Below are 13953 nucleotides of genomic sequence, written 5' to 3'. Positions count from 1 at the left end.
TACACTATACATGAGTTACATGAGGACAAAGTCAATACTGTGGTTTAAAAACACAAACATGACTTTTGGAGTCCTTTGTCTAGTTAGAACCCACACTGCAAGATAGATAGATAGACAGATAAATAAAATACATGTGAAAATGCATTTCAAACTAACTGCAGATGAAGGACAGTGCAGTTATGAAAAATAAGAAATGAAGTGGACAGATGACGATACATAAAAATTTAATAATAACACTGTATTATTAAGTAATAATAATAAAGTGTTAGTAGTGTCCAGGAGTGCAAATGTATAGGATGTACAGTAAAGTGTTAACACTGACATTGGCCATTAGAGAAGATCTTCACCAATGAGAAGTGAATGTAGGAATAATACTAACATGTCTCATACCCACACAATTAAATCTGTGCAAAAATAATTTTATTTGGCAAGGTTTTATCAGCTTATATTGAGGTTAACATAATAATCATAAATCAATAAAGAACACCGCTCATCTGCTATCAAGACCTGACTAAGGAGCTAGAGGCCAGTGGAGCAAAGCTACAATTACGAAAAGCATACGCACCATCGGTGCAAAAAAATCTTTAGTTAGGCATCATGGGAATTGTAGTCGTTAATCTAATACACTACAAGTTAAAGATATAGTGTCCACAGAGACATTTAAAGAAAGAAAGAACAAACACAAATCGAATAAATGGTATATTATTGCATACAAGGGAAAAGCTCCTAATGAGGCCAACTAAAACTACATGTTTACCCCTTGGATTTCTCAGGCTCGCTTTACATCTTCTAATAAAAGTCATGCTAGATTAGATAAACACAGAGGGAGTTAATGTTGCTTTAAGTAATGTTGCTTTTATCATATGTTGCAGTTAGTGGATGATAAAGAAATATGGAAAGACATTGTGGTAAGCAAAGTAAGTGTAGAGCTCATGATGAAGTCAGGGTGAGGGGAAGCAGTTTGGCTAGACCTACCCCTTAGGCTTCTGATGGAGTTTCAGGGCTAAGCTTTAAGTCTGTTGTCGTAGTACGTGAATGGAGCGTGGATGCCATCTGGTGGTCAAAATGTAAATCTGCAAAATATAAAACAATTCATCTTTTTTTTTAGTTTTTTTTTTTCTTGGTCCACAGAGACATTTAAAGAAGCAAAATCAGAAAGAAGAGAAAGAGTTCAATTTGAGAAGCACAAAAAAGCTAATTCACAAGTGAGTACGGCTGGCTTTTGATACACTTTTGTTAGCACTTTTGTATTCATTTGTTACTTACCTATGCCTTGAAGAAAGTCTCTGACCTAAACCTGGCAGGTTAAAATGATTTTTTGCACCGATGGTGCGTATGCTTTTCGTAATTGTAGCTTTGCTCCACTGGCCTCTAGCTCCTTAGTCAGGTCTTGATAGCAGATGAGCGGTGTTCTTTATTGATTTATGATTATTATGTTAACCTCAATATAAGCTGATGCATACATACATACACATAACCATACAGCATAGAATTTAAGGGCTCTAAAGGGGGAGGGGAAAAACGTCATTCATAGAATTGCACTACTCTACAGTTTGTCTCAATGGCTTATAGTAGTGAGCGAATTGTTGGCTTTTTACCTAACTGATAAAAAAGTGCCTTAAATAAAGAATGCTTCTATCAAGGATTCTTTATCTAAAGCCATTTGATCGAGTTGTGGAAGGAGGTAATACAGTCTGGAGTAAAAAAAAATTCTGTCCTACTTTATCATTAGCATATTGTTAAAACCCAAACAAAAATCATCCCGCAAGACATGTAATGACTTTTTAGATGTATTGGTGCAGTTAACAATCATATTTAATGTGTATAAAAATTGCAGTGCCCTAAATTAAGTTTTCATTGCCTAGTAGCATGACAACTGGTTGTCATGCTGGCTACTAAAATGCCCAAATGTTCCTTGGTAGATCTTAGTAGACTTACTGGAGTTCACAACCATCTGTCATATGTAAAAGCTGTAACATTCACACACATACACGTATACATCTATGTTTTTAGCGTTTGCATTTGCGAGTTTGACCACACGATGGCATCCACGCTCCATCCATGACATATATCCACGATACCAAAACAACGGTGACGTTTGCAATAGGGCACTTCCTAAATCCCTTACACTGTATACACTACACAGAAGTGCACTTCTCTAGTCAAGTCTTTTAGGCTTCTGATGGAGTTTCAGGGCTAAGCTTTAAGTCTGTGGTCATAGTACGTAAATGGAGCGTGGATGCCATCGTGTGGTTAAAATGTAAAACAATTAATCTTTTTTTTTTGGTCCACAGAGACGTTTAAAGAAGCAAAATCAAAAAAGCGAATTCACAAGTGAGTACGGCTGGCTTTTCATTCACTTTTGTTAGCACTTTTGTATTCATTTGTTACTTACCTATGCCTTGAATGATTAAAATTATTATTTATTTTTTTTTGCACCAATTTGAGGGTGCGTATGCTTTTCCATATTTTAGCTTTGCTCCACTGGCCTCCAGCTCCTCGGTCAGGTCTTGATAGCAGATGAGCGGTGTTTTTTACTGATTTATGATTATTATGGTAACCTCAATATAAGCTAATACACAGAGTTTAAGGGCTCTAAAGAAAAGGAAATAAAGGTCCTACATAGAAGTGCACTACTCTATAGTTTGTCTCAATGGCTTCTAGCAGTGAGTAAATTGGTGGCTTTTTACATAACTGCATGCTGTTTGGTTGTCATGATGGCTAATAAAGTGCCTTTTTTTAAAGACTTCTATCAAGCGTTCTTCAAAACAAGACATTTTATCTAGTTGTGGAAGGAGATTATACAGTCTGGAGTATGTTATCGTTAGCATATTGTTGAAATGAAACCCAAGCCCAAACGAAAATCATCACGTAAGACACGTAATTACTTTTTAGATTTGTTGGTGCAGTTAACAATCATATTTAATGTGTATAAAATTACCCTAAATTAAGTTTCCATTTCATTGCCTGGCAGCATGAGAACTGGTAACCATGCTGGCTACTAAAATGCCCTGAACTGAAGTATGCTTCAAAAGAAACATTTTTTAAAATGTACTTTAAAAAACACTAACCAAAATAACACCGCAATACAAATGATTTAGTAGACGTACTGGAGTTCACAACCATCTATCAAATGAAAAAAGCTGTTACATTCACACACATACACGAATAAATCTACGTAGTTAACGTTTGCATTTGCCTAGTTTGACCACACGATGGCATCCACGCTCCATCCATGACATATGTCTGCGTTCCCACAACAACGGTGGTCCTCTCCGGAATATACACTTAACTCCTTTACTGATTGCTGATGGCTAATGTTGAAACTCACTTTTACTGAACCTTCCTTTGTATCCTAAGGCAAAGGCTTAAACTCACCGTCACTTTAACTCAATCCACCTTCATCATAAAACTGAGGCCTTTGACCGCCATACTATTTTACTTACTCTACCCTCGTCCTTTTGCCTTGCTCCGACCCTCTACATCATAAGTCTAGCTCTGAACCTATTCTTGCTCGCTCGAATCTCACCATTAACCTAAGGCTTCAACCAAATTCATCTTTTAGTGAACCAAACCAAATAGTCCTAATACAAAATAACTCTGTCCTCCCTCTTAACCTAGTACAACATATCCTTAACATCATTCTAACCATGAAACCAAATAACCCCATCCGCCGTCTAACCCCAAAATAAAATAACCCATTTTCATTCATACTCTAATACAAACCCCACCACCTTCTCTCTCCAACCCTAAAATGAAATAACACCATCCTTCCTCCAACCATTATACAAAATCACTCCCCATCCTCAAACCCCTCACATGAAACAACTCCAATCTCATTCTTGTCCTAAAACAAATTAACCCCATCCCTCCCTCTATCTCAATAAGCAACACACCAAATTATTATTTTTAAACTTTTACTTTCATTTAACCCATTCCATGCAGTCATGACCATTCTACTTAGATGTGCATTCCTCAGTAGGCCGAGGCCATGTGTATCCAAATCATCAGGCTGATGGCTAATGTTGAAACTCACTTTTACTGAACCTTCCTTTGTATCCTAAGGCAAAGGCTTAAGCTCACCGTCACTTTAACTCAATCCACCTTCATCATAAAACTGAGGCCTTTGACCGCCATACTATTTTACTTACTCTACCCTCGTCCTTTTGCATTGCTCCGACCCTCTACATCAAAAAAATATCTATGAACCTATTCTTGCTCGCTCGAATCTCACCATTAACCTAAGACTTCAACCAAATTCATCTTTTAGTGAACCAAACCAAATAGTCCTAATACAAAATAACTCTGTCCTCCCTCTTAACCTAGTACAACATAACCTTAACATCATTCTAACCATGAAAACAAATAACCCCATCCGCCGTCTAACCCCAAAATAAAATAACCCATTTCCATTCATACTCTAATACAAACCCCACCACCTTCTCTCACAAACCCTAAAATGAAATAACCCCATCCTTCCTCCAACCATTATACAAAATCACTCCATCCTCATTCGAACCCCTCACATGAAACAACTCAAATCTCATTCTTGTACTAAAACAAATTAACCCCATCCCTCCCTCTATCTCAATAAGCAACACACCAAATTATTATTTTTAAACTTTTACTTTCATTTAACCCATTCCATGCAGTCATGACCATTCTACTTAGATGTGCATTCCTCAGTAGGCCGAGGCCATGTGTATCCAAATCATCAGGCTGATGGCTAATGTTGAAACTCACTTTTACTGAACCTTCCTTTGTATCCTAAGGCAAAGGCTTAAGCTCACCGTCACTTTAACTCAATCCACCTTCATCATAAACCTGAGGTCTTTGACCGCCATACTATTTTACTTACTCTACCCTCGTCCTTTTGCCTTGCTCCGACCCTCTACATCAAAAGTCTAGCTCTGAACCTATTCTTGCTCGCTCGAATCTCACCATTAACCTAAGGCTTCAACCAAATTCATCTTTTAGTGAACCAAACCAAATAGTCCTAATACAAAATAACTCTGTCCTCCCTCTTAACCTAGTACAACATAACCTTAACATCATTCTAACCATGAAACCAAATAACCCCATCCGCCGTCTAACCCCAAAATAAAATAACCCATTTTCATTCATACTCTAATACAAACCCCACGACCTTCTCTCTCCAACCCTAAAATGAAATAACACCATCCTTCCTCCAACCATTATACAAAATCACTCCCCATCCTCATTCGAACCTCTCACATGAAACAACTCCAATTTCATTCTTGTACTAAAACAAATTAACCCCATCCCTCCCTCTATCTCAATAAGCAACACACCAAATTATTATTTTTAAACTTTTACTTTCATTTAACCCATTCCATGCAGTCATGACCATTCTACTTAGATGTGCATTCCTCAGTAGGCCGAGGCCATGTGTATCCAAATCATCAGGCTGATGGCCAATGTTGAAATTCACTTTTTCTGAAGCTTCCTAAGGCAAAGGCCTAAGCTCACAGTCACTTTAACACAATCCACCTCCATCATAAACCTGAGGCCTCGTTTACAAAGCTGCTGTTACTCACTCTTCCTAGATCACATCTGCACTAAACACACTTTCACCGCCATACTTTTTTACTTACGCTACCTAAATTTACTTACTCTACCCTCGTCTTTTTGCCTTGCTCCGACCCTCTACATCAAAAGTCTAGCTCTGAACCTATTCTTGCTCGCTCGAATCTCACCATTAACCTAAGGCTTCAACCAAATTCATCTTTTTGTGACCAAACCAAGTAGTCCTAATACAAAATAACTCTGTCCTCCCTCTTAACCTAGTACAACATAACCTTAACATCATTCTAACCATGAAACCAAATAACCCCATCCGCCGTCTAACCCCAAAATAAAATAACCCATTTCCATTCATACTCTAATACAAACCCCACCACCTTCTCTCACAAAACCTAAAATGAAATAACCCCATCCTTCCTCCAACCATTAAACAAAATCACTCCATCCTCATTCGAACCCCTCACATGAAACAACTCCAATCTCATTCTTGTCCTAAAACAAATTAACCCCATCCCTCCCTCTATCTCAATAAGCAACACACCAAATTATTATTTTTAAACTTTTACTTTCATTTAACCCATTCCATGCAGTCATGACCATTCTACTTAGAAGTGCATTCCTCAGTAGGCCGAGGCCATGTGTATCCAAATCATCAGGCTGATGGCTAATGTTGAAACTCACTTTTACTGAACCTTCCTTTGTATCCTAAGGCAAAGGCTTAAGCTCACCGTCACTTTAACTCAATCCACCTTCATCATAAACCTGAGGTCTTTGACCGCCATACTATTTTACTTACTCTACCCTCGTCCTTTTGCCTTGCTCCGACCCTCTACATCAAAAGTCTAGCTCTGAACCTATTCTTGCTCGCTCGAATCTCACCATTAACCTAAGGCTTCAACCAAATTCATCTTTTAGTGAACCAAACCAAATAGTCCTAATACAAAATAACTCTGTCCTCCCTCTTAACCTAGTACAACATAACCTTAACATCATTCTAACCATGAAACCAAATAACCCCATCCGCCGTCTAACCCCAAAATAAAATAACCCATTTTCATTCATACTCTAATACAAACCCCACGACCTTCTCTCTCCAACCCTAAAATGAAATAACACCATCCTTCCTCCAACCATTATACAAAATCACTCCCCATCCTCATTCGAACCTCTCACATGAAACAACTCCAATTTCATTCTTGTACTAAAACAAATTAACCCCATCCCTCCCTCTATCTCAATAAGCAACACACCAAATTATTATTTTTAAACTTTTACTTTCATTTAACCCATTCCATGCAGTCATGACCATTCTACTTAGATCTGCATTCCTCAGTAGGCCGAGGCCATGTGTATCCAAATCATCAGGCTGATGGCTAATGCTGAAATTCACTTTTACTGAACCTTCCTTTGTATCCTAAGGCAAAGGCCTAAGCTCACGGTCACTTTAACTCAATCCACCTTCATCATAAACCTGAGGCCTTTGACCGCCATACTATTTTACTTACTCTACCTTCGTCCTTTTGCCTTGCTCCGACCCTCTACATCAAAAGTCTAGCTCTGAACCTATTCTTGCTCACTCAAATCTCACCATAAACCTAAGGCTTTGAATAACTTCACCCTTCTGTGACCCAACAAAAAAAGCTTGTGGAGATACTTATTTCCTCTCTTTCCTAACCGTATGCCTGGTTACATATACTAGACAGCTTTCATTACAAAGATCAAGTGTATAGTTCTAGGCTTCAAGTCAACTCTAGTATGGTTTCCTGCCTCACTATTCCCCACCTGAAAGGCTGATCTCCTCTGGACTGGTCTTTCACAGGTGATGTGCAGCTTCATTTATCCCACTTAGCATTACAACCCCACGCCATACAGTTAGTATGGCACAGTATTTTAGTTTGCTGCTCTGCCCCTGAATCTTAGTATACTATACCAATTAAATGCAGACAAACAACTAAGTAAGTTGATTTACATACATACATACATACACTGAAGGGCATTCCTTTTACAATAATGGCTGCAGAAGCACTCATGGGGGGAAAAAAAAAAAAAATAATATTAATAATAATAATTAGTATTATAGCTTACCATCGGCGACTTTGTTCTTGAATAAAACTGCTCTTTCGAAGAAACCGTGGGTGGCTCTTAAAAGAGCCGTTGGGTTTGGATTACGCCGCTATCACCATTTACTTGGAGCTCGTGTACTTGGTGACGGCCTTTGTGCCCTCGGACACGGCGTGCTTGGCCAACTCACCGGGAAGGAGCAGACGCACAGCGGTCTGGATCTCCCTAGAGGTGATAGTAGAACGTTTGTTGTAATGAGCCAAACGGGAAGACTCACCGGCGATGCGCTCGAAGATGTCGTTCACGAACGAGTTCATGATGCCCATCGCTTTGGAGGAGATACCGGTATCAGGGTGGACCTGCTTCAGCACCTTGTACACGTAGATAGCATAGCTCTCCTTCCTGGACTTTCTGCGCTTCTTGCCTCCTTTCCCGGCCGTCTTGGTCACGGCTTTCTTGGATCCCTTCTTGGGCGCGGACTTAGCTGGCTCAGGCATACTGCTCCTCGTCGAGTAAGACTGAAGAATGAGGAGGAGGCGATAAGCTCCCACATTATTTAGACTCTGGCATTCTAATACAAGAAGGTACCGCCTTTAGAATGCCGTCGTACGACCATTGGACAACAATTGTCCGCTCGCTTCTTCCCAACCCCCCACACTCCCTTTTCCCCTCCCCTCCCCTCCCCTCCCCTCCCCTCCCTTTTCTCCCCCTCCCTTCCCCTCCCCTCCCTTTTCTCCCCCTCCCTTCCCCCTCCCCTGAGCAGCATTCTCTTTGTTCGCCTACCCGCGCATTTGTACCCACCGTGCAGGCGGCACATTATTTTTCGCCAAAGCGGCGTTGACGGCGATGTTCTGTATAATTCTGATTTAATCAACGCAAACGGGGTAAATGGAAAACAATATGTATTCTTATATAATAATCACATTATTATATAAGAATATAATGTCATATATATATATATAAATATTATATATAAATTATGTTTTTTCCTCCTGAAAATGAGCTTCTTAACAAAGTTACCGGGAGATTCATAACCACCATCATTGACTTTATTGAAACAAACAAATATGATCAACTCTTTGTTCGCCTTCCCGCGCATTTTTAATCTACAGGGCTTAATCTGTTTTTCGCCACAGCGGCGTTGACGGCGACTATCAGGATTTATTAAGACGTATAGTTCTGATTTTACCAACGCATACGGGGGGGGGTGTAAAACAATACATATATACAAAGTAACATATATGTACTTTTCCCGTATATTACATTCTTAATACAGAGTATCCGGGAAACTGCCTTATTTGAAACAGACAAGCTAAGATTAGAAACAGGCTCTTTTGCTGGATTTGTGAGTGGCTCTTAAAAGAGCCGTTGGGTTTAGAGCTGTTCAGGCCGAGCGTTTAACCTCCGAATCCGTACAGAGTGCGTCCCTGGCGCTTCAGGGCGTACACCACATCCATAGCGGTGACGGTCTTTCTTTTGGCATGCTCAGTGTACGTGACTGCGTCCCTGATCACGTTTTCCAGGAACACTTTGAGCACACCGCGGGTCTCTTCGTAGATCAGACCGGAGATACGCTTGACGCCACCACGACGAGCCAGACGGCGAATAGCCGGCTTTGTGATACCCTGGATGTTATCGCGAAGCACTTTACGATGACGCTTGGCGCCTCCTTTTCCAAGGCCTTTGCCGCCCTTGCCTCTGCCGGACATCCTAGCTGCTTCTTTTCTCAGTCGACGAGAAGAGAATCTATGAAGCTGGAGCACCCGAGGCACGCCAATTATACCCCTCTATAGGACCTAAATGAAAGCAAGGGAACCGAGCGACGTCACAGTACATCAGCTCCGCCTCATACTCTGTACGTGTGCAGAACGCTTGTTTTGCTGTATAGCCACTGAGTGGGTAGCCATACAAAATACAGTCAACCAGAATTCCGTTCTCTCTGGATGTACTCATGTTCAAAATAACGCAGCACACTTTGGATCATGCATAACCTTCACTGTGAATACTTTAACTCAACATGATTTAGCTTTGAAACCTACAGCCTAGCTCCAGACCTGCTTGACCATATAATGACGAAGTAACCTAAACTGCAATTAAGAGCTAAAATCATTTCTGAAATAGATTGGTCTTATGGCGAAATCTTAAATAAATAAATAACTGAATAAATTCATACAATTCAGTGACCTAGGCATAAGATGAACTGTTTAGTGAGGCTGTGTATGAGCCTACTTTGAGTCACTGTAAGAAGTGGATAGGGGCCATGTGGCCTTTGTAAATAAACATTTATGCACTGTTTTCTAAAAATCAATTACTACAATAATAACGCCAAGTGTGTATATATATATATATATATATATATATATATATATATATATATATATATATATAATCTTTCCGTGTTTTACCACAGGATGACACCCCATGCTCCATGCATGAAGTCTTCCTTCGTACACCTGGGGCGATCCTAAACCGCACTCCACTACTCCCTAGTGCACAGCGTTTTTTCGTGACACCGTGCACTCCATAGGGAGTAGTGAGCTGCTTGGGAATTGGACAGTGCAACTCCGGTTCTAATGTCATAGCTTTTTCTGAGCTTTTTTACTGTTTAACTATTGGCCAACGAGCGAAATTGCATTGTTTTTTTGTTTGTTCGTTTTTTCGGTTGACCGATGCCGTTTCGGCAACTAGCTAATAACGAAAATAATCTTTTGTAAACAAAACACTAGCTAGCAAGCTACACAGGCCGCCCAGCTCTGAAAACCAGAAGATACGCTGCTGGTAGCCGGGTTTAAGCACGACTGTTTCTCCCTCACTTGCTCCAAATAACAATATAGAGAACTACGCACGTGTCCGTAATATCGTTATTTTTGTGATTAATTTTTAGACACCTAGCCATCATGCTACTCTCCGAGGTGGCTTCTCGATTTCAACCACGGCAGTAAACGTATAAAATGTTGCTAGCTATATACACGGTTTCATAATAAAACTTGACTGACTCGAGCGAGTGTGTATTTATCTGACAGGTATTTACACTCGCTGGCGTAATGCTATTGTTTGTACCATCCGAGTTAGCTAGCATGCTAATCGCTATGTTAGCTCATGTGTGGACCTGAAAAAGCAAGTTAACTCAAATCACTCAACAGCCACAAATCACGGCTGTATTGCGTACTTTTATGCTACAACTCCGCATGTGGCACTGCACTGTGGTCAATAAATAATGACCCCTCATAATTAGGCTCATATTTGTGCTTTACTGTTTATGCTGGCCGAGTTAGCCACGCTGCTAATCGTTAAGCTGGCTCCAAGCTATGTACAACTCCACACATAGATCCAGCAACGGCAGTTCTACGTCGATTTGCTGTGACTGGGTGTACAACTTTAGGCTCTCCGCAAAATCGACTTATCGGATTTCAGTATCCACTTCATTTTTGGCAAGTTAGCAAACGTTATCGTGCCAACAGCGACACAACGGAGCTGACCAGGTCCAGTCTCCAGCTCACGCCTATTCCACAAAGCAACGCAAAGTGTAATGACTCACATGTCGTCATGTAAAGACGACGTTTCACATGTATGAACATTAAAAGTAGTTAACATAGGTCTTAACACGACAAATACCTCGGTCAGCCGTCCACTCCCCTCTGATGGCTGTCGCCATGTGCGCCTCGGTCTCGTATACAACAAAGTCACACTACATCACGCCATTCTAACGTGCGTAGCGATTATTTCACACACACACACGACAAGAGTACGTGTCCTCCCTCAATGCACCTGAATGCCTGAATAAATGACATAAATGGCTATTTAGTACTAGGGTTACGACCTTGCAAGCATAAAACAAGCACACACTGAGATCAGCCCACTACTGTACACCATGGCACACGGTTTACTTTTTACTGTGACTGGACGTGCAGTTATCGGATTTCATCATTAGATGAAGAGAGGGAGGGTGGTAGGTAGGAAGGTAGGTAGGTAGATAGATATGTATACATAGAGAGATAGACAGAGATAGAGAGAGAGAGACAGGCTCCATGACAACATATTGAACAAGTAAATCCACATACAAAGGGTTTGCAACGTTTAGAAAATACAACGCCAACAACCCAGTACAACAATAAATCAAATTCAAGAATTAAAGAGCCGGATCACATGAATGGTTGAATCAATAAAACACTGTACGTCATCTATACTTTTCGAAAACGTTCTAAAACAACACGTGATTAGTCCTAATACATGGCACGTGTGTCAATAGGCTGAACTTGTAGTTAGGCATCATGGGAATTGTAGTCCTTGATCTTGACACTACAGGATAAAGACACATTGTGTCATTGACACATTGACATAGACACACTTAAAGGAAGCATAGTGTTTTATAGATTCAACCAGTAATTTGTTCTTTTTTTCTTTGTCAACACATATTGCTCAAACACAAACCAGTACAGGGTTTGTATTTTCTGTCAGATTGAATAAGTATGCATCAAGCTCTCTCTCTCTCTCTCTCTCTCTCTCTCTCTCTCTCTCTCACACACACACACACACACACACACACACACACACACCCACACACACACCCACACACACACACACACACACACACACACACACACAACCACCACCACTGACATATTTCTGCACATAAAATAAAACAAGGCCAACTTAAACTAAACCCACACCATTTGGATTCCTCAGGTTTTCACTATACATCTTCTAATAAATCTTCTTCTAAAGTCATATTGGTTAGCAGTTAGTGGAAGAGAAAGGAAGGAAATAAATTGTGGTGAGCAAAGTAAGTGTAAAGCTCATGATGAAGTCAGGATGAGTGGTAGCAGTTCGGCTGGACCTACCTCTTAGGCTTCTGATGGAGTTTCAGGGCTAGGCCCTAAGACTATGTAGTTGCAGAACGTGAATGGAGTAGTGATGCCATCTGGTGGTCAGAATATGTATCTGCCAGGCCAGGTTCCATATATTTTCAGACGTATTCCCTCACAACATTCAACATGACATGACTTTAAACATTTGAACCTTGACATCACTAAACTACAGTTTTGGATCAATAAATCCAGGTGAAGATACTGAGATACCCAGTTACACTATACATGAGTTACATGAGGACAAAAACAATACTGTGGTTTAAAAACACAAACATGACTTTTGGAGTCCTTTGTCTAGTTAGAACCCACACTGCAAGATAGATAGATAGACAGATAAATAGAATACATGTGAAAATGCATTTGAAACTAACTGCAGATGAAGGACAGTGCAGTTATGAAAAATAAGAAATGAAGTGGACAGATGACGATACATAAAAATTTAATAATAACACTGTATTATTAAGTAATAATAATAAAGTGTTAGTAGTGTCCAGGAGTGCAAATGTATAGGATGTACAGTAAAGTGTTAACACTGACATTGGCCATTAGAGAAGATCTTCACCAATGAGAAGTGAATGTAGGAATAATACTAACATGTCTCATACCCACACAATTAAATCTGTGCAAAAATAATTTTATTTGGCAAGGTTTTATCAGCTTATATTGAGGTTAACATAATAATCATAAATCAATAAAGAACACCGCTCATCTGCTATCAAGACCTGACTAAGGAGCTAGAGGCCAGTGGAGCAAAGCTACAATTACGAAAAGCATACGCACCATCGGTGCAAAAAAATCTTTAGTTAGGCATCATGGGAATTGTAGTCGTTGATCTAATACACTACAAGTTAAAGATATAGTGTCCACAGAGACATTTAAAGAAAGAAAGAACAAACACAAATCGAATAAATGGTATATTATTGCATACAAGGGAAAAGCTCCTAATGAGGCCAACTAAAACTACATGTTTACCCCTTGGATTTCTCAGGCTCGCTTTACATCTTCTAATAAAAGTCATGCTAGATTAGATAAACACAGAGGGAGTTAATGTTGCTTTAAGTAATGTTGCTTTTATCATATGTTGCAGTTAGTGGATGATAAAGAAATATGGAAAGACATTGTGGTAAGCAAAGTAAGTTTAGAGCTCATGATGAAGTCAGGGTGAGGGGAAGCAGTTTGGCTAGACCTACCCCTTAGGCTTCTGATGGAGTTTCAGGGCTAAGCTTTAAGTCTGTTGTCGTAGTACGTGAATGGAGCGTGGATGCCATCTGGTGGTCAAAATGTAAATCTGCAAAATATAAAACAATTCATCTTTTTTTTTCGTTTTTTTTTTCTTGGTCCACAGAGACATTTAAAGAAGCAAAATCAGAAAGAAAAGAAAGAGTTCAATTTGAGAAGCACAAAAAAGCTAATTCACAAGTGAGTACGGCTGGCTTTTGATACACTTTTGTTAGCACTTTTGTATTCATTTGTTACTTAC

General features: G+C 39.9%; 2 protein-coding genes across 2 annotated transcripts; both read right to left on the bottom strand.

Annotated features, from left to right (window-relative positions):
• Positions 1 to 7727: 7727 nt before the first annotated feature.
• Positions 7728 to 8102, bottom strand: LOC140547034 (histone H2B). The gene has a single exon (XM_072670543.1). The coding sequence runs from the start codon at positions 8100 to 8102 to the stop codon at positions 7728 to 7730; it is 375 nt and encodes a 124-aa protein (XP_072526644.1).
• A 900-nt stretch (positions 8103 to 9002) lies between these two features.
• LOC140547119 (histone H4) lies at positions 9003 to 9314 on the bottom strand. The gene has a single exon (XM_072670676.1). The coding sequence runs from the start codon at positions 9312 to 9314 to the stop codon at positions 9003 to 9005; it is 312 nt and encodes a 103-aa protein (XP_072526777.1).
• Positions 9315 to 13953: the final 4639 nt, after the last annotated feature.

This window comes from Salminus brasiliensis, chromosome 24 (assembly GCF_030463535.1).
Source record: "Salminus brasiliensis chromosome 24, fSalBra1.hap2, whole genome shotgun sequence".
NCBI lineage: Eukaryota > Metazoa > Chordata > Actinopteri > Characiformes > Bryconidae > Salminus > Salminus brasiliensis.
Note: the sequence above shows the minus strand (reverse complement) of the source record. Positions and strands in the feature narration are given on the sequence as shown.